General features: G+C 41.4%; 1 protein-coding gene across 1 annotated transcript; it reads left to right on the top strand.

Moving 5' to 3' along the window:
• Positions 1–98: 98 nt before the first annotated feature.
• On the top strand, positions 99–26,564 carry gpx7 (glutathione peroxidase 7). The gene is made up of 3 exons (XM_080195457.1): positions 99–335; positions 18,629–18,890; positions 24,109–26,564. The coding sequence occupies exons 1-3, from the start codon at positions 126–128 to the stop codon at positions 24,270–24,272; spliced, it is 636 nt and encodes a 211-aa protein (XP_080051583.1). The 5' UTR covers positions 99–125; the 3' UTR covers positions 24,273–26,564.
• Positions 26,565–27,180: the final 616 nt, after the last annotated feature.

Genomic DNA, 27,180 nt, shown 5'->3' with positions numbered 1-27,180 from the left:
GCGGCGACAAGAACATTTTTTGGACTTGGTTGCGACCGTTTTGCAGCAGTGTCTAAGCTGACTGGTGCTCACGATTGAGCTGGGATACGGCTGTGAAAGTATCTTGGTGCAGGAGGCAGTAAGTAATGCAGGAATCAGCTCAGGAACAGCCCAGCAGAGTCGTCGCCTTTCCCAAACTCAGTTTTCTCTTGCTAGTCATCGCCATGTTAGTCGTGGCGGTCACGGTGTTGCTCTTATTCGTCTCGCCGTCCGAGGAGAAAACCAAAGGGTTTTACTCCTTTAAGGGAGTGAACATCAGAGGGAAGCTAATCTCATTTGATAAGTACAGAGGATCGGTAAGTTTGACAACTCCACCCCGTTACTAACCAGGTAGAGGAATGGGACTGTGCAAACTCATTTCTGCATGAAGGTTTTATTCATCTGACACACATCTGCATTTGGAGCATGCAGCCTACTCACTACTTCAATATAAACCGGCTCTCTGTCCTTTAATCGGTAATTCAGAGAGGGAAGCATAGAGGCCCCTCTAAGCACGGACTGCATACGTGGCATCATCAAAAAAGCATTTTAACTTTTCTCTAAACACTTTCACTTACCAACACACTGTAAAACTATGTAAATCAACTCAACCCGAAGTAAGTGAGCCAGATATCCGTTCATGGTTATTTAAGTTAACATCCAAACAATCTGTACCGCTTCATCACCAGCAAAACTAGTTGCCTATGTGTGAAACCAACACAACAGAAAACCAGTGCTGCGGATTCTCTGAAATAAAAGCAGAAATTGCTGGAATTATGTTGCAGTTATGGCAACGGTATAGAAAGAAGCAGAGTTCTGTGACCTTCTCATCACAACTTTCATCTCTGTATCAACTCTTCCATGTACCAACCATTTAGTTCCACTCTGCTGCTCAACAATGTCTAAATTCCCCTTTAAGTATTTATCCAATTTATTTTTATTTATCAAATTCTTTTGTGGAATGTCAGCATTGAATCTGCTTTTCACCAGCCTTTCAAACAGTGCATTCCAGGTCAGAACAACTCTCTATGTACAAGCTTTCCTTATGTCACTTCTTTCTTTCGTCAACCATTTTAAATCTGAGTCCAACCCTTCTGCCACAGGAAATAGTTTCTCTTCTAAATCAAAATCCTTGAGATTTTAAATGCTCTTACTAAATCTCTCTGCCTTCTCTGCTCAGGGGAGAATAACCCCGGTTTCTCCAATATCTGCATATTATTAAAACCACTCATTCCTGATACTGTTCTACAAAATCTCTTCTGCAGTCTCACTAAGATCTTGCCATCAACATCCCTTCAATGTATGTGTGCGTGCACAGGAATATAGAGGTTGCCATGTACAAGTTGTCCTCTGATATCAGGCATATGCATTTGCACAAAATATTTCAAGGTACTGCACATTTAGTTGCATAGGTGGTGCACAACAAATTAGAGGGGTTCCTAACATGAAGAAGCAAGTTTATATTTTTTAAAGTTTATTTATTATCTGCCCTGAAGTGGACACAATGAAGCTGAACCAGTATTATAAATATTTAGCATAATTGCCTTTGTGTTTTACTAATAAGGCTAAAAGTTCAAAGTTTATTTGTTAGTGTCACAAGTAGGCTTACCTTAACACTGCAATGAAAGTACTGTGAAAATTCCCTAGACACCACACTCTGGCACTTGTTCAGGTACACTGAGGGAGAATTTAGTATGGCCAATGCACCTAATCAGCACATCTTTCAGACTGTGGGTGGAAACCTGAAACCAAGAGGAAACCCACGTAGACACAGGAAGAACGTGCAGACTCCACACAGACAGTCACCCATGCTGGGAATCAAACTCGAGTCCCTGACATGCAAGACAGCAGTGCTAACCACTGTACTACCATGCCAAATGCTTTTTAACACCTTCTGAACTTGTTAGTGTTTGAAGCTGCTCAGCTTCTCGTATGGCATGAATTTTCTGTGATGATGGGATGTGGTCATTCACTGACCACCTAAGGGTCAAGGGTCTCAATAAGCCCAAGGTCAGTGGGTTGCTAGGCACCTCCTCCACTCATCCCCCACCCCCCCCTAGAAAATTTCAGACAGGTCAAAAGTGGGCAGGTAAGTGGCAGCAAGCCCCACCCCCGCCCCCGCCCCCGCCCCCACCCCCACGTGTAAAACTCAGTCAATAAAGAAAAAGTTTGATGCCTCATTAGTGCTGAGTTAGCTAATCTCAGTTTTTGGCATCTTACCATCAATGTTCTTCAGCCGTTAAGGAATAACCAATGGTTGTGCTTGTAAACTAATCTTCTCAGACCAAGCACATCACTGCAGGAATTCATCTAGGTAGTGTCCTGAACCTAACCATCTTCAGCTGCTTCATCAAAAATATTCCCTCCATCATAAGGTCAGAAGTGGTTGCACCCTGATAGTTTCAATGTTTGGTAGCCTGTTCAGAACTCCTGAAATGACAATGCAGTCGATGCTAAAAAAACTATTATTGGAATTAAATGGAAAGTAATATTTGTACTACACAAATGCCAGAAAATGACCATCTCAAAGAGAGAGACAGATCACCCTCTTCTGACATTCAACTGAGTTACCATCATTGAATTCCCACCATCAACTTCCAGGGGCTCACTATTGACTAGAAACACAACTAGACCAGCCATGTAACTGTTCTGGTTACAACTGCTGGGAATTCAGCATGGGTAACTCATTTCCTGAGTCACAAAAGCCTTTCTACCATCTACAAGGCATAAGAAGTGTCATGGAATACTGTCCACTTGCCTGGATGAGTGCTTTTCCAAGAACAGTTGAGAAACTCAACACCATTCTTGATAGTGCAGCATGCTTGATAGGTATCTCACCCACTTCCTTAAATATCTACTGCCTCCACAATTGACACAATCTGGCAGTAGTATGTAGCACCTACAAGATGCATGGTAGCAACTCGTCAAAGCTCCTTTGACAGCATTTCCAAACCAGTGACCTCTACAATCTGGAAGAACAAGAATATCAGGAGTATGGAAATATTATAACCTCCAAGATTATCCCACATCACCCTCTCTCAAAATATATTGTCATTCCTTTATTATGATTGGATCAAAGGTTGGGAATTCCAGCATTGTGAGTATATGTACACCACACAGGTAGGAGTGGTTCAAGACAGTAACTCCCTTGTTAAGCAAACTGGGGAGGGCAATTAATACTGGCTTTGCAAGTGACCCCATCATCCCATAAACTTAGCAATTATCTATCTGCTGTTCAGAAGCATCGTTTTTAACTGAGCTTCAGCAGTACTCTTGTGCACACTTGAGAATCCATCCATGCACCATGGCTTTGTCAGTCCTGTACCTGAGTACCTGTAGTTTGGCAAATTATTGTGAATTCAAGAGGAGGACTTATGCACTCTACATGAGGCAAATAAGGGCTCTTAATTATTGTATTGGATTTCAGCATGTGTTAGTCACCCAGTTTAATTTATGGGAGTGTTTTTTTTCCCTCTTTGTTTTAGCAAATCTCCTTCTTCTCAATTTCATTTCCATTCCCAGGTCTGCCATTCAATTTAGGAAAACCAAAGGACCCCTAATTAAATCTCTCCAAAGTCTATAGGCTGGATTTTTAACTCTACTTACTTTTAAAAATGTCAGGCAGCAGAACTCATGCAGAAATCCCATCTCCACTTCTGACAATTCCAGGAGGCAATTCTCCCATTCCAGTGTGCTGCTTTTGTAGCACAGCGGACTGGGAAACTGGAACAGAGGCCATTTCACAGGCTTCCAGCTGGGCACCACAGCCTCCACATGTTCCGTAGGGCAGATTTCCAGCGCCATCAGCTCTCTGCCAGAACTTGGTGTGGAACAGCATAATCTATTCAAATTACAATTTACATACAATTTTAATATTAGCGGGCCTGGTACTGAAGTTTTTGCTGCCATCTGCCCCCACCACCACCAGGAGTGTGTATAGCTCCCCTCTTGTAGGGAGCTGGTGTGAAGGGGGGCAGTTGAGGCCCACCAGAGGGTTGGGCTCAGAGGTAGTGCCCCCAGGAATTGCCATCTTGGCAGTGCCAACCTGGGCCCCTGACACTGCCCAAGGGGCAAAGTGCCAATGCCCAGGGGACACTTTGGCAGTGCCCACCCAGCATTGGGCAATGTCAAGGATGCAGGACCTAATGGGATGGGGCCTGATGGGCGTGCGGTCTCTAGGGGGAGATCAGTGGAGGTGGGGTGTCCCTGCTGCCAGTCTGCATTTGGACTGAGAGGGAGGGAAGCCTGTGTCAGGGCTGGTCGGGGTAGTGGAAGGGGGGTGTGGTGGGGTGGGGTTTGGCCTGTGGGGGTGGGTCAGGGCTGCAGAGGGAAGGGCTGGGTCTGCCAGGGGGATTGGATTGGTGGGAGCAATTGGAAGATAAGGGCTGCGGGGAGGAGGGAAATGTTGAGGCGGGCTGGGGACAAGGGGGAGGTTGAGGCTGGCCCTGGAATGTTTGGGAGGCCAGTGTTTGGGCTATGGAGGGAGGAGGTTGCATGGCCGGCGATGTGGGAGTCACGGGGCTCACCAGTGATCGAGCTGGCCTGCAATCGGGAGACCGGCAGACAGGTGCATGTGCACGTGCCGATCTCATCTGACAGTTCGGTGCATGTGCAGTGGCTCGCTCAGTGCTATGCTGTCGGCCTCCCTAGCAGGGATAGGCCCTGCCTGCTACTGTAGATGATTCATTTTGTAAATCCTGCTGAAAAAACTGGCGGGATTTACTCCAGTTTTTACGCAAATTTGAGATGTAGAACTTTTTTGGGAGACCCCCCCCCCTCCATTTTCTACATAGCTCCTCAAGTCTGCGGATACTGGATGGATGATTATGGGGATTGCATGAGGGGACATGGGTGGGGAGTCACGAGTTGACATTGGGGTGGTGGGTGAGGGGGGTATGAGAGGTGAGAGCTGAAGGCTTTACAACTTCTAAAATAACTGGATCAAAGTCCTGGGGAACTAAGGCAGGCCTTCTAACCAGCTCACCTATCACTCATGTGCCCTTGTTGCTGTCTGTGCTCTGCTTCAGGGGTTGGCGGGCCCAACTCTATCCCACATGCCACCAAGCACCCCCCAGAGAGTACAAATTACATGTTTCTGGGTACTTTGTTTATTTAATTGGGGAATTTTCCCAACTCAAGCTACCTCCCTCGGTGCCAAAATTTGGCACAATATTTTCCAGGATGAGGCTTCCTAAACCTATTGCAGGAAGTCTGGCTCATCAAACTAGTATCAATGTTGCGACCCCACACATACATGCATGCACACCCAGGCCCTTAGTTTAATCCACAGCTATGAACGCACATTCTTGAATGATGTGTGTATTGTTGGCTTTGTCTCTACCTAGTGCATAAGGCTACGCCAGGTAAAGGCCTATTCTTCCATCATATTTGGTGCTGCCTGCATGCTATTTTTCATATATAGGACATACTGGCAGATACCTTATATCAGTACTTTCCAGATAGTTTTCCCTGATCTTTACATCCAGATCATTGATAAAGTTATTGAAGAACAGGAACCCTAACATCAATTTTTATTGGAATCCATTAGTAGTCAGTTCTTATGCGGAACTGCTATTGTTAGTAACTACATTCTGTCTGTGAAAATGCAACCAAGTTCCTTTTCAAATTCAACATCTGTTATCTAAACCTTATTTAGCACAGGCTACAGCTTGACAGAATGGACAGAAAAGTGAATTTAACATGGATAAATCTGAGATAATGCATTTTGGTTTTAAAAACAAGAAACAAGACTGCACACTTAATGGAAAAACATGGTAAACTGAGGCGTACGTTCTAGGAATTCAGACATATAACTACCTGAAAGCCTGAGTGCCACGTGGATTATTACTATAAAAAAGGCCAATATAAATGTAGGAATTATAACCAAAAACAGAGTAACAGAATAGAACATAATGATTTACAATGTGGTTTACAAAGCATGAATCAAGCTGCAGTTATAACAGTAATATTATGTTGAGCTGCCTATTATAGAAAGGATATTTAAGACAGAAATAACATGCATTGCAGATTCACAATGCCAGGTTGTGAGAAAGGGCTTGAGGTGCTGGAATTATTTGCCCTGTAATTGTAAAGACAGATAATGTAAAATAGAGATTATTAACATTATGAAGGATTATGAAGGAAAAGGTTATTTTGTCCCATTGGAAAATTAATGAAGACAGCTTATCAACATAAAATTACATTTAAGAGACTGAGGAAAGAAGTTAGAAATAATTTAGTGTGGAATGCCATACTGCAGGGAAAGATTAGGGTCAACCCCATTATATTTTTTAAATGAAGATTGAATAAATGTTGGATTGCTCAAGCAAAGAGCCGATACAAACATGATGGATTTAATGGATTTCTGTATTATAAACTTTTCTATAGGATCATAGAAGTTATACACAGAAGAAGGGGGCATGCAGCCCATCTTGTCCGCGCCAATCCAAGACACCCAGCTGCCCTATCTAATCCCTTCTCCTTGCACCCGACCCCTAGACCAGCAACTAACAGCACTTGAGGTGCAGATCCAAGCCCTTTTTAAACAACTTTAGGGTCTCTGCCTCCACCACCAACTTGAGCAGCAATTAACAGACACCCACCACCCGATGCATAAAAAAGATTTTCATCATGTTCCCTGTAATCATTCTGCCACTTAGCTTGTATCTATGACCCCTAGTTTTTGAAATCTCTGCGAAGGAAAAAATTTCCCCTGCCTACTATCTCCCTACCCTTCATAATTTTGTATCCCTCAATCATGTCACCCCCTCAGCCTTCTCTGTTCCAAGAAAAACAACCCCAACTTCTCCAGTCTCTCCTTGTAACTATAAATCTCCAGGCCTGGCAACATTCTAACAAATCTTCTTTGCACCCTCCCCAGAGCAATTATGCCTTTCCTGTAATGTGGTCACCAGAACTGCACACACTACTCCAGTTGTGGCCTCACTAGTGTCTTATACAGTTCCATCCTTTTATATCCCTACTTTTGAATTCTACACCTCTGCCTATGAAGTAGAGCATTCCATATAGAAACATAGAAACTAGAAGCAGGAGCAGGAGCGGTTGGAGAGGGTTTAAACTAATAAGTCAGGGGGATGGGAACCTATGTAAGGAGTCCAAGAAGAAGGGAGCAAGAACAAAGTGTGGGGAGAAGGTTCCAACTACATCAAAAATCAGGAAAAAAGTTAAAAGGAAGAAGAACTCAGGAGATGTTATTAATGGAAGTGTTAAAATTCAAAAAGAAGATACAAAAATTAGCATAAGGGCATTCTATCTGAATACTTGCAGTATTTGAAACAAGTTAAATGAGTTGATGGCACAAATCATCGTGAACGAATATGATTTGGTGGCCATTACAGAGACATCAATGCAGGATGGTCACGATTGGGACTTAAATACCCAGGACTATCAGATTGTTTGGAGGGACTGATAGGATGGTAAGGGAGGTGGTGTAGCTCTAATATTTAAGGATGACATCAGGACGGTAGTGAGAGATGATTTAGCTCCTATGGAAAAAAAAGTTGAATCCATTTGCGTGGAAATTAGAAATAGTAAGGAGAAAAAATCATTGATAGGCATAGTTTATAGGCCACCAAATAATAACATCATCATAGGGCAAGAAATAAACAACGAAATAACTGATGCATGTCAAAATGGTATAGCAATTATTATGGGGGATTTTAATAGGTTAGATCGGATCAGTTAAGGCAGCCTTGAGAAGGAGTTCATAGAATGTATCCATGATAGCTTCCTTAAACAGTATGTAATGGAACATATGAGGGAGCAAGCTATCCTAGATTTGGTCCTGTGTAATAAGACAGGAATAATTAATGATCTTACAGTTAGGGATCCTCTCGGAAGAAGCGATCACAGTATGGTTGAATTTAAAGTACAGATGGAGTGTGAGAAGGTAAAATCTAATATCAGTGTCTTGTGCTTAAAGGAGACTACAAAGGGATGAGGGAGGGGTTGGCTAAGGTAGACTGTGAGTAAAAACTTCATGGTGGGACAATTGTGGAACTGTGGAGGACTTTCAAAGCGATCTTTCACATTGCTCAGCAAAAAGTATTTACCAGTAATAAGAAAGGACTATCGAAAAAGAGATAATCCACCATGGATATCTAAGGAAATAAAGGAGGGTATCAAATTGAAAGAAACTGCATACAAAGTGGCAAAGATTAGTGGGAAACTAGAGGAGTGAGAAATCTTTGAAGGTCAACAGAAAGCCATGAAAAAAGCTTTAAAGAAAAGTAAAATGGATTATGAGAGTAAACTAGTTCAGAACATAAAAACAGATAGCAAAAGTTTCTACAAATATATGAAATGAAAAAGAGTGGCTAAAGTACACATTAGTTCTTTAGAGGATGAGAAGGGGGATGTAATAACTGGAAATGAGGAAATGGCTGAGGCATTGAACAGGTATTTTGTGTCAATCTTCAGAGTGGAAGACCCAAATAACATGCCAGAAACTCATGACAGGAAGGCTGTGGCAGGTGAGGACCTAGAAACCATCATTATCACTAAAGGGGTCATGTTGGACAAGCTAAAGGGGCTAAAGATAGACAAGTCTTCTGGTCCTGATGAAATGCATCCCAGAGTACTAAAAGAAATGGCAGGAGAAATAGCAAATGCACTAGTGGTAATTTACCAAAATTTGCTGGACTCTGGGGTGGTTCTCGCAGATTGGAAAACAGCAAATGTGATGCCATTGTTTAAAAAAGGAGGTAGACAAAAGGCGGGTAACTATAGACTAGTTAGCTTAATTTCTGTAGTAGGGAAAATGCTTGAATCAAGGAAATAATAGTGGGACATCTGGATATAAATTGTTCCATTGGTAAGATGCAGCATGGGTTCATGAGGGCAGGTCATGTTTGACTAATTTAGTGGAATCCTTTGAGAACATTACAGGCGCAGCAACAATGGGGAACCTGTGGTTATGGTATATTTGGATTTCCAGAAGATATTTGACAAGGTGCCACACCAAAGACTGCTACATAAGATAAAGGTGCACAGTGTTACAGGTAATGTATTTGCCTGGATAGAGAATTGTTTAACCAACAGAAAGCAAAGAGTGGGGGTAAATGGGTGTTTTTCTGGTTGGCAGTCAGTGACTAGTGGTGCGCCTCAGGGATCAGTGTTGGGATTGCAATTGTTTATGATTTACATAGGTAATTTGGAGTTGGGGATCAAGTGTAGTGTATCAAAATTCGCAGATGGTACTAAGGTGAATGGCAGAGCAAAGTGTGCAGAGGACGCTGAACGTCTGCAAAGAGACATTGATAGTCTAAATGAGTGGGCAAGGGTCTGGCAGATGGAGTACAATGTTGGTAAATGTGAAATCATCTATTTTGGTAGGAATAACAGCAAAATGGACTATTATTTAAATGATAAAAAATTGCAGCATGCTGCTGTGCAGAGGGACCTGGGTGTCCTTGTGCAAGAATCACAAGGTGTTGGTTTGCAGGTGCAGCAGGTAATTAAGAAGGCAAATGGAATTTTGTCCTTCATTGCTAGAGGGAGAAAGTTTAAAAACAGCTATATAAGGTGCTGGTGAGGCCACACCTGAAATACTGTGGCCTCCTTACTTAAGAAAGCTTCACTGGGTTGATTCTGGAATTGAGAAGGTTGACTTATGAGGAGAGACTGAGTAGACTGGGGCTATACTCATTGGAATTCAGAAGAATGAGGGGAGATCTTATAGAAATATATAAGATTGAGGGGAATAGATAAGATAGAAACAGGGCAGCCATCAACTATCACCCTTTGTTGCCTTTTGCTAAGCCAACTTTTGGATCCGATTTGCCACATTACCCTGTGTCACATGGGCTTTTACTGTTTTGACCAGTCTGCCATGTGGGACCTTGCCAAATGCCTTACTAAAATCCGTGTAGATAATATCCACTGCAATACCCTCATCAATCCTCCTTGGCACTTTCTCAAAGAACTCAATCAAATTTGTAAGGCATGATCTTTCCTTAACAAACCTGATTAGTCCAAGACTTTCTAAGTGACAGTTTATCCGACCTCTCAGGATTGGCTCTAACAACTTGCCCACCACTGAAGTAAGACTGGCCTATAATTGTTTGGCAATTCCTTTGTACTTTTTTTAAACAACTGAACCACTTTTGCATTCCTCTAGAACTCTGGCACCTCACCTGCATCTAGTGAAGTTTCGAAAATAATCCTCAGAGCATCTATTATTTCCTCCCTGACCTAAGAACATAAGAACATTAGAAATAGGAGCAGGAGTAGGCCATCTGGCCCTTCAAGCCTGCCCCGCCATTCAATAAGATCATGGCTGATCTGTCGTGGCTCAGTTCCACATTCCCGCCCTCTCCCCATGACCCTTAATCCCCTCTCTTACCAAAAACCCATCAACCTGCGTCTTAAAAATATTTAGCGAGGTAGCCTCCACCACTTCAACGGGCAGAGAATTCCAGAGATTCACCACCCTTTGAGTGAAGAAGTTCCTCCTCAACTCCGTTCTAAACCACCCCCCCTTTATCTTGAGACTGTGCCCCCTAGTCCTACTGTCCTTTCTGAGCAGGAAGAGTCTCTCCACCTCTATCCTATCCATCCCATTCATCATCTTATACGTCTCAATGAGATCTCCCCTCATTCTTCTAAACTCTAACGAGTACAAGCCTAGTTTATTCAGCCTCTCCTCATAGCTCAACCCCCTCAACTCCGGCATCAGCCTAGTAAACCTCCTCTGCACTCCCTCCAAGGCCAAAATATCCTTGCGCAGGTGCGGCGCCCAAAACTGCACACAGTACTCCAGCTGCTGTCTCACCAATGCCCTATACAGCCGCAGCAAGACCTCCCTACTTTTATATTCAATCCCCCTCGCTATAAAGGCCAGCATCCCATTTGCCTTCCTGACCACCTGCTGTACCTGCAAGCTGGGTTTTTGCGACTCATGCACAAGGACCCCGAGGTCCCTCTGCACTGTCACCTTCAACATCCTAGGGAACAATCCATCTGACCCCGGCGACTTTTCCACTTTCAAGGATTCCAAGTCCTCTAATACTTGCTTTCTCGATATGATTATTTTATCCAATATTTCACACTGCTCCTTTTGGATTACTATATACATAGCATCCCTTTCCTTTGTGAATATGGAGACAAAAAATTCATTAAAAACTCTTCCCATTTCCTCTGCATCTTCACTCAAGTTCCCTTCTTCATCTCCGATAGACCTCATTTTTTTCCTTAACTTTTTGTTCTTTATATACTGGTAAAACACCTTTGGAATTTCCTTAATCTTGTTTGATAATATTTTTTCATGCTCTCTCTTTGATTTCCTTATTTCTTTTGTAATTTGATCTCTGTAGTATCTATGCTCCTCTAGGCTAGTTTGCTCCTAGTAGTGTGACTGCCCCTTTTTTATTCCTAAATTCAACCAATAAAGTTTCATTTGTTAGCTCATTTAGCAGAGCATCCCTTCTCATAACTGTAATTGGTTTTCTAACCAATAATGCTACCCTGCTCCTTTTTAGTCACCCACTCTATCCTGCCTGAAAACTCTGCACTCAGGATCATAGAGCTGCCAATTTAGCCTCTCATTTAGCCATCCATCATAGCAATGACAATATGCTGACATTTGTCTATTTGTGCCCTTAGTTCATCTGCCATGTTTATAATACTCCTTGCAATGAAGTATAAGCAGCTCAACCCAATCAAATTCCTTTGCTGGATGCTTTTTAAGTTTCTTTTGTCTTTCCAAGTCGCAAAATAATGTTCCCCCTCCCATTTCTGGATCTGAATTTGACTTGTTTAAGCCTATCTTTTCATTCTCATCCCTCTGCCATTCTAATGTAAAACTTTCTCAACAGAACTAGTGAAAGCCCCCATGATGATATTGATCCCACTTCTATACAGGTGTCCCTCATCTGACTTGTATAGGTCCCATCTTTTCTAGAATTGGTCCCAATGCTTCAAGATTCTAAACCCTTCCGTGGTACACCAGTTCTTTTGCCATGTATTCATCTGATCTATCCTCTTATTCCTGCTCTCACTAATACGTAGCACTGGGGATAATCCTGAGATTACTATATTTAAGGTCTTGAATTTTAATTTATCTCCTAATTTCCTATATTCAGCTCTCAGGACTTCATCTCTTTGTTTACCTATGTCATTGGTACTTATTGTTAAGACCCAGGCCAGAAACTCCAACATACTTTGCGAAGATAGCCTAGATCCTAAGGTTTACATTTGATTATGGCATGGGTGAGTTTAAGATGTTTCACTTCATGTAAGATTTTATTAAAGAAGTTTATTTAAGAACACAGTTAAAATATAAAAACAAAATTAGAATAATTTTTATCAATTACAAGATTCAAACATGCAGTATAACCCATGATGCAGCTAGTTATCTGTGTTGTTCCAAGTCAAACACCATCCCACAGACATACACCCTTCTCTCAACTTGGCACGAAAATAAGTCTGCTCATGTGATGCTGGATTTTCAGCTTTTTAACACCTATGGTGAATTGGTTCTTTGAATGTTGGATTAAATCTCTGAGGCACCCCTGTCCTGAAACTTTCAGCGAGACTCTGGAGAGAGAGAGACAGACACACTGACTTCTGCCACCAGCTTCTGGCAGCAGCTGACAACTGAAGCTAAAAACTGGTACTGGGAAAAAAACTGTCCCCAGGCATATCACCTGACCTGTCAATCTTCCCCAAATCAAGCTCCACTCAGCAATTCCCAACGGACCATTAAAACACAGCACTGCATTAGTCCAGATTAAAATCAGCATGAGGTACATTGTATTGCTTCAGTAACAATTAGAGAACACTGGTTACAGATATCATTGCTCTAATAAAATGCTAGGACCTGCTTGAAAAATCTGCAGAGAAAAATGAATAAAATACATTTCTTAAAAGTGAAACATTGTCACACCCCCCCAAGGGAAAAATGTACCATCAATATTCAAAGGTGGCTTAATTTTTCAAAACCTTTTAATTTCACACTACTAGCACTCTACGATAGATATACACACATTTTATAAAATCAAAACATGCAAATATAACAGCAGTATAATCCATTTCAGTCCTTGTCTTCCACTATCAAACATTCCTTCTTCTTTCATTAAATGCATGACAAAGCATCGGCAATCATATTCTCTCTTCCTGCCACATGTATACCTTTTAAATTCAATGGCTGCAACAGTTAACACCACCTAAATGGTCTTGCGTTGTTATCCTTAAATTTCTCCAAAAACGTTAATGGATTTTAATCAGTGTACACAATCGTCTCAGATGAATTAGCGACACCATAAATGTTAAAATGTTGCAAAGCCAAACAAAATCAAGGTCTCTTTCTCAATGGTTGAATATTTCTTCTGATGATCATTTAGCTTTTTGGAAAAACACCCAGTTGGCCATTCTGTTCTCTTGTTGTCTTCTTACAATAGTACAGCACTGACAATCACATCATTCACCTCAAAGGCTGGGCCATCTTGAATGGTTTTGTGTAATTTGATGTGGCCAATACAACAGCAGTGGTTAATACAGCTTTCAGGCTGTCAAATGCCTGCTGAGCCCTCAGGCTGCATTTCAGTAATTTAAATGAGTTTGGATAAAACCATGGGAGATGCTGGAAGCCCTCCTGCTTTCAGCCAAATCCATTATTCCTCCTTAGCTTTAAAGGCAAAGAGACTGCGGCCACAATTTTATTTAATTAGTGTCACAAGTAGGCTTACGTTACATTACATGAAATTACTGTGAAAATCCCCTAGTTGCCACTCTCCAGCAGTTTGAGCACACTGCGGGAGAATTTAGCATGACCAATCCACCTAACCAACATGTCTTTTGGACTGTGGGAGGAAGCTGGAGGTCCCATAGGAAACCCATGTAGACATGGGGAGAACAAGCAGACTCCGCATAGACAGTGACCCATGCTGCAATCAACCCTGGGTTGCTGACACTGTGGGTTAGCAGTGCTAACCATTGTGCCACAGTGCCGCCCATTTTCACATTGCAGTTACGTAGCCAGCTCACTCATTTAACAAAAGCAATTTTAGCCATCTTGCCTTTGCTTGCCAGAGTTCATGAAAGGTGTGATTATAAATGAAATTTCCCTTTATCTAAAGCTCTGGTGAAGAAAAATGGACATTTATTATTGAATTTCCACAAGGGGGTGCAATTGGTCAATTGGAATAGTTTTAAGAAAACTGGTATTTGAGAAGACAGCGAAGTGAATTAGAGTCAAAATACTGGAATGGGCATGTGGCCAAGCTTTCAATTAATATTTTCCAGTAGAGAAAATCCTCTGAAGAAATCTAAGAACATAAGAACATAAGAAATAGGAGCAGGAGTAGGCCATCTAGCCCTTCAAGCCTGCCCCGCCATTCAATAAGATCATGGCTGATCTGAAGTGGATCAGTTCTACTTTCCCGCTTTCTCCCCATAACCCTTAATTCCCCTGTCTATCAGAAACCTATCTACCCGCATCTTAAATATATTTAACGAGGTAGCCTCCACCACATCAATGGGCAGAGAATTCCAGAGATTCACCACCCTTTGAGTGAAGAAGTTCCTCCTCAACTCTGTTCTAAACTGTCCCCCCCTTATCTTGAAGCTGTGCCCTCTAGCCCTGCTGTCCTTTCTGAGCGGAAAGAATCTTTCTACCTCTACCCTATCCATCCCCTTCATTATCTTATACGTCTCTATAAGATCCCCCCTCATCCTTTTAAACTCCGATGAGTACAAACCCAGTCTATTCAGCCTCTCTTCATAGTTCAACCCCCTCATCTCCGGTATCAGTCTAGTGAACCTCCTCTGCACTCCCTCCAAGGCCAAAATATCCTTGCGCAAGTGCGGCGACCAAAACTGCACACAGTACTCCAGCTGCGGCCTCACCAGTGCCCTGTACAGTTGCAGCAAGACCTCCCTGCTTTTACATTCAATCCCCCTCGCTATAAAGGCCAGCATCCCATTTGCCTTCCTGATCACCTGCTGCACCTGCAGGCTGGGTTTTTGCAACTCATGCACAAGGACCCCCAGGTCCCTCTGCACCGTAGCATGCTGCAGCTTTTCGCCCTTTAAATAGCAATCCCTCCTACTATTATTCCTGCCAAAGTGGATAACCTCACACTTGCCAACATTGTACTCCATCTGCCAGGTCCTCGCCCACTCGCTTAGCCTATCTAGATCCCTCTGCAGACTTTCCACACCCTCCGCACAATTTGCTTTTCCACTTATCTTCGTGTCATCAGCAAATTTCGACACCCTACACTCAGCCCCCTCCTCCAGATCATCTATATAAATGGTAAATGGTTGAGGCCCCAGCACCGATCGCTGGGGCACTCCACTTGTCACCAACCGCCAATCAGAATAGCACCCATTGATACCAACTCTCTGCCTCCTATTAGACAACCAATCCTCTATCCACGCTAACACCTTACCCCCAACTCCATGCCCCCTAACCTTCTGAAGCAAATTTTCTGAAGCAATCATAATCTTAACTTTGTAACATTGTCCTCAGCAATCACATTTAAAAACTATTGAACTTTTATGTCAAAGGATGACATTTTTTAATTGTGAGATAATGATCACAGGATTTTGTTTGTCTGTATGAATGTGGGCGGGGGTGGGTGCTATTGGTGGTGACACTAAGGAGTAGTGACATAGGGAGTCAATACAAAGAGAAAATATATAAAGAATAATGAACATTCAAGTGGGAAGAGGGTTCTGTGCATGATTTTATTGTTGTCTTGTCTAATTCCTCTTAGTAATTGCTTTAAAAGACTGCATAATAAAGAAATTTTCTTTTTGTTTAAAAAAAAGTCTTATGTCTGTGTGAAAATGCAAATGGCATTACAAAGCGTCGCTCATCATATTCAGAACATTTGCGGATCCAGTAATGGCATTGTTCCAATAATACATTTTTAATTGGTCCACTTTTAATATATCTTTGTCCTCGCAAGGTCAGCTGAATGACAGAGAAGCCTGTTGCTTCCCCCACCCCTCTATGAATTGTTGCCTTGGAAACAGTGCTAAAAGGAAAGGGGAAAGAATATTTTAAATTTACAGCTGAGGCAGAGTACCAGATCTGGCTGAAAGCAAGAATGCTTCTGTTAGTTGCCATGGCTTTATCCAAGCATGTAGGAATTATTATGTTTGTTTGGCTTCTGAATTAAAATTATGATGGTATACATTATTGGTTAGCTATTAAAGATTCCAACTAGCTTACCATGCCACTTTCATGTCTGACTTCTACATGCTTGTCATTATTGATCCACCTACATTCACAAAGAGGTGACTTTGATGGCACTACATAAGGTAACAAGGAAACTCTTCAGTCACATACCCAACACCAGGTAGATTGCCTTTAATTACAGCTTAGCCTTGCAACTACACTTCCATTCAATGATGCATCAGTTAGCGATTACTCAGAGCTCATTTTGTGCAGAGTAAGCCTGTCAAAACTCCCAAAAGTTAAGAATCCAGTTTGACAAGAAATTACCACCAGGGTGAAACAAAATGAGCAGGCAATGACCTGTTGTAAACCATACAAAGATATCAATGGTGAGAGCTACAGATGACCTGAAGAAACAGTTTGAAGCATTGCAATTAGCATGGATGCATTAAATACTCTACTTTGAAAGGTTATGTGAGTAAAATGTAAGTCTTTGTAAAACAAATAATCAGTATGAAGTTTGATGACTAATTCACAACAATAATGTAATATCTTGACATGTTACTCCTTTGTCAATTTATTTAAAATTGAGCCCGAGGAGAGAACATTTAATTAACGTGCTGACTACTAAATTGCTACCCACTGTCTTTTCCAGTCCTATGGATATTGTAAAAACTTCCAAAATATTCAATTTGCTGAAGCTACTTGTCAGTTTGGGGTAGAGTCCCCATGCTTCCAAACTTATGTTTTGCAGATGCATTTTGTGACTTTCATATGTCAGGTAATATAAACATGGTCTTCTGGAGTGGTTTTGATTGTGTGAGGTAGCCAGAGAAGTCATTTCATTTCATTTCCCGCCCTCCCTGCCAATATTAACCTTGGGTTTTTGTGGATCTTATGCATTTCCGTCGAAATTGCAGGGCCTCCAGTTGATGGGGAAACACCCAGTCCTGATGCTTTACCAGAGTCTTGGGTAGACGTTTTTTTTTTAACCTTCTGATATTTCCGTAGGTTTGGTATGCCTGGTGCACCAATACTGCTTCTAAATATACCAGCGAAAACCATCTCTTTGATAGAGTGCCTCCAAAGGCACTTAATCCAATTATCTTGTTGAACTCAGCATAAAGGTTGAGTTTTGGCATTACTGCCAAAGGTAAGTGCAGTAATTTATACCAAGTTTTACTATAATCAACCTTGTGATTCTTTGAATCACCAATATGCTAGATCACTTTCAAAGAGACAATAAAGCTGATTCTCGCTGTCAGTACATCAAAATTATAGAGAAGGGATCCCAAGCTTATTTCTAAGGTTCCAAACCACATGGGCAACCTGTTTGGACACTTCTGCAGTATATTAAGTCTTTGGGCTCTTGGTTATTGGGAAGTGTGCTGTATATGTAACATTACTATGTTGCTACTTCTGTTGTAACAGAATCACAGAATTGTTACAGCTCAGAAAGAAGACCATTTGGCCCATTGTGTCTGCACCGGCTCTTCAAATAAGCATTATGACTTAGTGCCTGCCTTTTCTTATACCCCTGCACACAGCTTCTAGTCAGATAATCATCTAATGCCTTCTTGAATGCCTTGATTGAACCTGCCTGCACCACACCAGGCAATGCACTCCAGACCCGAACCACCCATTGTGTAGATTGTTCCATCACACCATATTTGCTTCTTCTAGCACGTCACTTTAAATAAGTGGAACTAGTCGTGTAAATCTGTTCTATAATCTCTCCAATGCATTCACATTCTTCCTCATGCGTGGTGCCCAGAACTACACACAATTTACCAGCTGAGATCTAACTAGTATAAGTTTAACATAACCTCCTTGTTCTTATACTCTATGCCCCTATTAATAAAGCCCAGGATACTGTATGCTTTATTAATTGCTCTCTCTACTTGTCCTGCCACCTTCGATGATTTATTCACATTTACACCCGTCCTTCTGCTCCTGCCCTTTAATAATTTTACCCTTTAGTTTACATTGTCTCTCCATGTTCTTCCAATCAAAATGCATAGCCTCATATTTCTCCGCATTGAACTTCATCTATCACCAATCATTCCACTCCACCAATTTGTCTATGTCCTTTTGAAGTCCTACATTGTCCTCCTCACAATTTACAGTGCTTCCAAGTTTCATGTTATCTACAAACTTTGAAATTGTCCCCTGCACATCTGGATCATTTATATATATATAAATGTAAGGGTCCCAACATCCCAAATGTAAGGAAATGTAAGGGTCCCAACATCCTGGGGACATCATCTCAAATCTTCCTCCAGCCTGAAAAATGTTGACTGACCATTACTCTGTTTCCTATTATTCTGTCAAATTTGTATCCACATTGCTGGAGCCTCTAATCCCTTTCATTACATGAACTTTAACTTTTCTTACAAATCTGTTGTGTGGCAGTGTATTTAATACTAAATTGCAGTAATTTGGTATCTTTCTGTTCGAATTTTTCAGATCTCATTAGTTGTTAATGTTGCCAGTGAATGTGGCTTCACAGAAAATCACTACAAAGAACTGCAGCAGTTACAGCGAGAACTGGGCCCAATGCATTTTAATGTCCTGGGATTCCCCTGTAACCAGTTTGGGAATCAAGAGCCAGGGTCTGACCAGGAGATTGAAAGGTTTGTGCGGAGAACCTATGGAGTGACCTTTCCAATGTTCAGTAAGGTCAATGTCAAAGGCCCTGGTGCGAATGCAGCATTCAAATACTTAACAGGTAAGAATGAGATTCATTACAAGTTAGGAGTGACCATTGACTTGAAATAGGAAACAAATTATTAATAAAATCTACCTGCATTAGCTTCCCCATGAGAAGAGGTTATCAGAACTCACATGTGAATTTCCAATAACATTCTGCTTGCATCCCCGTGCTTGAAAGACGTGCTCGTTATGTGCATTGGCCATGCTAAGTTCTCCCTCAGTGCACCCGAATTGGTGCCTGAATGTGGTGATCAGGGGATTTTCACAGTAACTTCATTGCTGTGTGAATGTCAGCCTACTTGTGACTAATAAATAAACTTTATTTTATTATCCATTGCTTCAGACCAGCCAATCACTGTATCAGGGTTCCCGTAAGTCCCAACGTGTGTTGATGCATTTATTTTCTGGGCAGTTTTAAATCGCGCATTCATTTTTCCTGAGGTAGGAGTTCTGAATATTCTGGACATTGGCACCTGTTTAAAGCAGGAACAATATTTTCCCATTCTTTCTTTTGTCAATTTTATTGACACCCCCACCGCCCCCTCCACCCTGCCATCCAACCTTTCCACAGACATCAAGTGACGTCTGCTACTGTGATATTTTTAATATGCACTTCCAATGAAAGAAACACTACTTGGGAAAGTTCCCCTATTATTTAATCCATGAAGTTGCTAAATGCTTTAGAAGAAGAGATACTGGTGTTGATGTTTGTGCTGGAATAGATTGGAACTGTGAAAGGAATGGGAATGGGAGGGGGGAGCTGCAATGAGAATCATTTTAAATATAAATGTTAACATTTATTGCATAATACTACTGCCAGTGGGTACTGTCTACAAGATGCGCTGCAGGAACTCACCAAGGTTCCTTAGCAGCACCTTCCACCACCACCATCTAGAAGGACAAGAGCAGTGGATATCTGGGAACACCACCACCTGGAGATTCCCCTCCAGGTCACCCATCATCCTAACTTGGAAATATGTTGTCATTTCTTCATTGTTGCTGGGTCAAAATGCTTGAACTCCCTCTCTAACAGCATTGTGGGTGTACCTACACCCCAGGGACTGCACAGTTCAAGAAGGCAGCTCAGCACCACCTCCTGTAGGGCAACTAAGGATGAGCAATAAATGCTGACCTAGCCAGCGATTCCCGCAACCTGTAAGTGATTTTTTTAAAACGAGAAGGAGTCTTTCCTCGGTTTCCAAATAGGGAACAGCAAAAAGAGAATGTTGTGCTTTTTTAAAAAAAACTAATTTCAAACCTCCATTATTTCCAGACCTGATGAGAAGCAGGGTTAGAATTTTAAACTAACCATAGTTACGATGGCCACGGGAGATCATCAATTGACCTGCCTGCAGGCCTCGTAGAGTACAAGCTCCACCATTAGGCAAGTGAAGGCTCGTCCACCACAGAAGGAGAAGCAGGAGTTTTAAAACCAGCTAGCTCCACTCAGGAAAGCAGATGAAACACTTCACGGCTGACCTGTAATGTGTAGCTGCTGACCGTAACTTTGACCATATTGTAAATAAGGAATGACGATGACAGAACACTGGCCTTGGTAAGGTTTTTATACATGTCATAGAATCATAGAATCCCTACAGTGCAGAAGGATCCATTGAGCCTACACCGACAAGAATCCCACCCAAGTCCTATCCCTGTAACCCCACGTAGACCCCCCCGACACTAAGGGGCAATTTAGCACGGCCAATTAACCTAACCCGCACATCTATACAACGTTCCTTGAAATTGGGCAGTAAAATAAGCTAAGAAAAAATACTGCTTGTTAAATAACATTTTCTTGTATCTATGCTTACGTGTTCATGCTGTTCAGAAGGATTACTTGTCGAGCTGTGTAATAACTTCACACAGGAGTGCAACACATATCACAATCAGTATCAGGAGCATTAGCTAATTTCTTCCTTCTCTTGCCGAGCAATTGTGTGCCTAACCATCAGCTCCACTGAGTTCAGCTAGTTTAACAATGGCTTGAAATTGAAGCAGCCTGGAAATGGTCCATCAAGCATATGAAAGAAATCAGTTAAACAACATGACTGCACGAGCTGGTTCCCTGTTCCACAGACCCTACATTCTGTGCGAAAGGAAGAGTCTCGTAATATCTGACCTAGTTCTATTTTTGCATTTATGACTCCTAATCCTCCCTTATCTATTCAGGTGAAGCAAATTGTCGACATGAGCACAATATAACCTTTCATCATCTATTTTAAACATCTGTCAAATCATAACTAAGTCTGCCCTTTAACATTTAGACACCCTTGGGCCATTAATCATTGAACCATAGAATCCCACAGTGCAGAAGGAGGCCATTTGACCCATCGAGTCTGCACCGACTACAGTCTCACCCAGACCCTATCCCCATAACCCCACATATTCACCCTAGCTAATCCTCCTGACACTAAGGGGCAATTTAGCATGGCCAATCAATCTAACTCGCACATCTTTGGACTGTGGGAGGAAACCGGAGCACCCGGAAGAAACCAATACAGACACGGGGAGAATTTGCAAACTCCACACAGGCAGTCACCCAAGGCTGGAATTGAACCTATGCAATTATGATATTTATAAGCCTGAGGTGACCATCACCTCTGTGAAGCTGTTAATCCCAAGAGATTCCAGCTGGTGAGGAAATTCCTGTTTAAAGTCTTGAATTCTCTGGGGAATAAACCCATTCATCAGTGAATTCATTTGGAAACTTTATTAATCTGTTTTAGTTTGTTCATGTGTCGAAAGATTTGCCAACTCACTCAATTAAATTTCTGTGCTCCCCAGGAAAGATAAACATTTCTAAGGAAAATTTTATTTTAAAGTTGCTAAAATGCTAACTAAAGAAACTCAAAAGTCATTTAATATTCAGATACAAAGGTCAATTTCTTGAGTTGGTACAAATTGAGAGTGTCAGGTATAAAAGGATTTCCATGACTTGATGTCCTTGGCAACCTGAACTAGGCAAATAAGCACTGGCCTGTCAGTTTTGTCCACTTTCCAGGAAAAATCAAACAAAATTAAGGGAATTAAAACTGATCTTGTGTAAAACATAATAGCAGTGGATTGAACAGTGGAACATGGAGACATTGGAATTGCTAGACAATAAAAGTAATGTTTATCTAATTCATTTTCCACCATTCTGGTAGTCATGTGACAGCAATAATGGAGCTAATTAATCATGGCAATCAATTAGACATGAGGTGAGGAAACCTCCCCCAGTTATGAAAAGCTTTAGGAATCATAACCCCAAAGTCACCTTGTCCCTCCCAAGCATGCAATTAACATAGATCACATCTCAAATTCCTATTATGCTGCAGCATTATTTTCCGAAACAAATTGATCTGATTTGCATTTGAATTAACAAACCTTATCCGCACCCAACATTGCCATATTGCACTTGTTCCATACTCGCCATTCATTTTCTGAAATTATGGCCGGAATTCTCCAGCCGTTCACTCTCCACCGCCACTGCCTGTGAGAATGGAAAATTTGGCGCTCAGCTAAATTTCCATTCATTGCAGCAGGATCAGAGAATTCTGGCTGTGAGCGAGGTCAGAGAATCTGGCTCTATATTTTTGCAAATTAGTTTGGAATTTATCCCATTCAAGCAGAGACTGTATACATAATTCAACTTCTCTGGAAAGGTGAAACAGTTCATCATGTTTACATATTCTGGACTCTTTAGAATCCTAAAGCCTATTTTGACTTCTTTTAGTGAGAATATGCCCAGTTTACATAGCTGTTCCTCACAATCTAATCCCTTCATCCGGACAATTATTCTGGTTGCTGTCGGCTGTATCATTTCAACAAACTCAATATTCTTTTTGTACTATGGTGACCATTGGTGACTATGGACATCTTCCAAACCCACAACCTCTACCACCTGGAAGGTAAAGGGCAGTAGATACATGGGAATACCATCACCTGCAAGTCCCCTCTAAGCCACACACCATCCTGACTTGGAACTAAATTGTTGTTCCTTCACTGTCACAGAGTCAAAATCTAGGAACTCCCTCCCTAACAGCATTGTGGTGTACTTACACCACATGGACTGCAGTGGTTCAAGAAGATGGCTCACCACCATCTTCTCAAGGGCAATTAGGGACGGGCAACAAAAGTGCTGGCCTAGCCAGCAACACCCATGTATAAATATAAATATTTGTACTCAGTATTCAAAGTACGGCCACATCTATAGTTAATAAAGAGAAAACATACTTTACTATATTGGCTCAATATTGCTGTTTCAATATGTTCCAGTTGATTTATTCACTGGGGCCAAACATTATTGTGTAAGCTTCAATTCGTGGTGATCAGAATTCTCCCAAACCTTTCATTTTCCATACACTTTCTTTTCTTCCCTTTGAAAATTGCCACCTTCAGAAGAACTACCAGATGTTGAACCAGACTGTTTTCAACTTTGGCATCATATTTGATGCTGAATTGAGTTTCTGACTCCATATTCTTTCCATCACCAAAACCATCTCATTTCCATATCACTGTCTGTCCCCACTTCTGTTGCGGCTTATGTGTTGCTGAAACCCTCTTCTCTGTCTTAGTTGCCTCTAGATCTGATTATTTCAATGCCTTTTTTGGCTGGTCTCCCACCTTCTACCCTCCTGAACCTAAGTCCATCCAAAACCGTGCTGCCTTTCCTAACTCAAACCTAGTTCCATTCACCCACCCCCCACCCCTATGTTCACTGACATAAACGCATCAGTTTTAACATTCTTATCCTTATTTTCAAATCCCTCCATGAACTTAATGCTCCCTCTCCATGTGACCTCCTTCTGCTTTACAACCCTTTGCTCCTCCAGTTTTGCCTTTTGCATGTTCCCACTCTTACGATTCCTTGGGCCCAAAGCTCTGGCATCCCCTTGCTAAACCTCTCTATCTCATTCCCTTGCTAAACATCTCTACCTCTCCTTCTTTAAGATGCTCCTTAAAATCGACTTGGCAAGGTTAACTTTGAGCAAGCTTTAAGCACATGTCCTTCTATTATCTTCTGTGGATCAGTGTCAGACTTCACTTCATGACAGCCACTGTGTAAATGGCAATTGTTAATGAAAACAACCATTCAAGTGTTTTCATCAAATTACCATGTATGGTATTTACTCCACTAATCCCTCTAACCAGGCATCCCAAGACACTAAGGGGCAATTTAGCATAGCCAATGCACCTAACCAGCGGACCAATACAATGGTTATAATAAGAATTATTTCTGAATTTAATTATAGAGTCCACTGGCAAGGAACCAAACTGGAATTTCTGGAAGTATCTTGTGGATGCGAATGGTGAAGTCGTGGATGTTTGGGAAAGTTCTGTTCCAATTGCAGAAATAAAGCCAAAGATTGCATCGCTAGTGAGGCAACTCATTGTGAAAAGGAAAGATGAGTTGTGATTTAACCCAATGCTATGTAATGACTAATGTTACATGATTCCATTTTACACCACTATTTAACAATTGTTTTTTGTGTTATCAATTCTGTCTTACACAGTCCACTATCTCATTTCCCAGCACACCAGATTTGCTGAACATAGGTTGTTTTCTTATGTGTAGATTAAAAAAAACCATAGAACCCATAAAGTGCAGAAGGAGAACATTCAGCCCATCAAGTTTCCACCGACAACAATCCCATCTAGACCTATCCCCATAACCCCACCAATTTACCCCACTAATCCCTCTAACCAGGCATCCCGAGACACTAAGGGGCAATTTAGCATAGCCAATGCATCTAACCAGCACATCTTTAGACTGTGCAAGGAAACCAGAGCACCCGAAGGAAACCCATGCAGACATGGGGAAAATGTGCAAACTCCACACAGACAGTGACCCAAGCCAGGAATCAAACCCACATGACTGGAACTGTGAGGCAGCAATGCTAACCATTGTGTCACCATGCTGCCCAGAGATAGGATGAATTGTATGGGCCGGATTCTCCTGTCACGCTGCAGTGAACGGACATTTGGTTGAATGCCAAATTTTCCATTCTTGACTGAAGCAGTGGGGGACATGTGAGACCAGAGAATTATGGCCTATGTCCCTTTTTAAATTTTTGCTGAGGTAAATCTCAAGTTTGATATGTGCCTTAAATGTAAGTGAGTAAATACAATAATACAAGAAACATAGTGGGTAAGATAAACAGTCCATCCATTACTTGCACAGTATTGCAATTTTCTTGATTTAAAAAAAATGAGTCTGATGTTAACTGTCATGTTTTTAAGTAATCTTTAAACTGGTGATTTGATTAAATTACACAAACAAAGTAGATAGGTCAATTTATGACAGGTAAAAAGGAATGTTTTATTATGGATTAAAGGTCAGTAAAATCAGCACCTACAAAACTTCCTAATGTAACATCACACACAGAATAGTGCATTTTTATATCCTAAAAAGGGAGCAGGAATTACGGTGAGGGAAAAGAACAGCAAATGCACCTTTAACACTGAGCCTTATCAACTGCCCACCTGAAACAGTTGAAAAATTATATCTGGTTGGTGGTTTGGGGGCAGAGGTCTTGTTGGCAAAAAGGACAAATGGATAGTTTGAGGTCATCTCCGGTAGGAAAGGGATATTCCAGGCCAGAAGAAGGGAGAAATGAACTTTCCTTGTTGGGTCTGGATGAACATTTCTTTTGGCCCCACAAGCATATTTAAAAAAAAAAATCCTCTTGTTATTTTCACTGAGTGAGAAAGCTTCAGTGACTTCTCCGCTTACCTCAGAATTAAAATTCTATTTGGGGCTAGATGATGTAATTGGATCCTGGATTTATGCATTCAAAGGAGGACTCCATAAGTTTTATGCAGGTGCTTTTGCTGTCTGCTTTGAAGAGCTGGATAATATCGGGCTCACAGTGAACTAGGCCGGAAATTGGTGAATAAGGCATTTGGAGAATTTTAACTGCCCTCCAGATTTCGACAAGTACATAGGGTTAAAATACCCCATTCTTGTCTACCACTAAAATATAAGAGCATGAGTAACTCATTCTTCAGGCAGAAAAGTATGTAGAGAAATATCCAGTTCAAGTACTATACTTTTTGATGGAAAGGTGGAATGGTGACATGGTTGGCGCTGTTCCAAGACACAAAAAGGTGGATGTTTTTTGTTTAGAAGCATTGTTTATCCCCCTTGAATGATATCATAGATTCAACTCAGGTATCAAACCTTGGCAGGCCTTCACTTTGCGAGAGATCAACAATTTCCTAATTTTAATTTGTGGGTACATATTTTCTATCTTGTTTTTCCTTTTTGAGCTCCAACAGCCATTAAGCCAGAGGAAGATGACTTACTGTGGTTCCCAATAACAGTCTGTATTAGTAACCAGGAGATTTGGAAGAAAATCTTGGGATTGCACTTGTCTCCAGTGTTCCTTTTATCACACAGAGGGTTCCCGATTTCCACTAGATGCTTTCCCATAACAATGGAATTGAGATTAAGAAATTGGCAGCACAAAGAAATGAATTGCACATGATCACTTAAAATTGTGAGGATCAAATTTCTTACTGGTGATACAGCATGTTCAATGTTTTTTGATTAAACAGTATTCTTCTATTCCAGACATTGAAAGACGTACACATTTTGTAATGGATATTTTTGTTTTACTTTTACATTCTGTTTGGTGCTATATTTTGAGGTCAGTAGTCTCTACAGTGTTCCAATATTTGGCTATTTCTGCACAAAAAAAGTGTACCTGAGGAAGCTCTTAAAGAAATACATTGAATAAAGTTTCTGAATTATTTCAGATGCTTGTGCTTTATTGCCCTGTCTGTAAAATAAATCCTAATGACAGATACCCACCTCACCGTATGCTATTCATGCACTGATGTGACTCAAATTGAAATCTCGTATTCCAACCAATTTGGACATAGGACAACATCATGGTTACATTTAGTAGGTTGACCTATTCCAAAAGTATGACATGCACTGAGAAATACTTGCTTGCTTAAAAATATTAACACAAGACTCATGTCTGTTGTGATACAACCATTTTTAAATATTGATAGCCAGGAACTGCTTATATTCATTGGTGAGACCAAACTTAGGGTACTATGTACAATTTTGGTCTCCTATTTAAGGAGGGATATAGTTTCATTGCAGGTAGTTCAGATAACATAAGAAATAGGAGCTGGAGTAGGCCATCTAGCCCTTCGAGCCTGCCCCGCCATTCAATAAGATCATGGCTGATCTGTCGTGGCTCAGTTCCACTTTCCCGCCCTCTCCCCATAACCCTTAATCCCCTCTCTTATCAAAACCCATCAACCCGCGTCTTAAAAATATTTAGCGAGGCAGCCTCCACCACTTCAACGGG

The sequence above is a fragment of the Carcharhinus amblyrhynchos genome, chromosome 9 (genome assembly GCF_965287045.1).
Source record: "Carcharhinus amblyrhynchos chromosome 9, sCarAmb.v2.hapA, whole genome shotgun sequence".
Classification (NCBI taxonomy): domain Eukaryota; kingdom Metazoa; phylum Chordata; class Chondrichthyes; order Carcharhiniformes; family Carcharhinidae; genus Carcharhinus; species Carcharhinus amblyrhynchos.
This window is presented reverse-complemented; position numbering and strand designations above follow the sequence as displayed.

Coding starts and splice junctions, on each gene's coding strand:
- gpx7 (XM_080195457.1), top strand. CDS start 126: ATGCAGGAATCAGCTCAGGAACAGCCCAGCAGAGTCGTCGCCTTTCCC. Junction 336..18,628: donor TTGATAAGTACAGAGGATCG/GTAAGTTTGACA, acceptor CGAATTTTTCAG/ATCTCATTAGTTGTTAATGT. Junction 18,891..24,108: donor AGCATTCAAATACTTAACAG/GTAAGAATGAGA, acceptor ATTTAATTATAG/AGTCCACTGGCAAGGAACCA.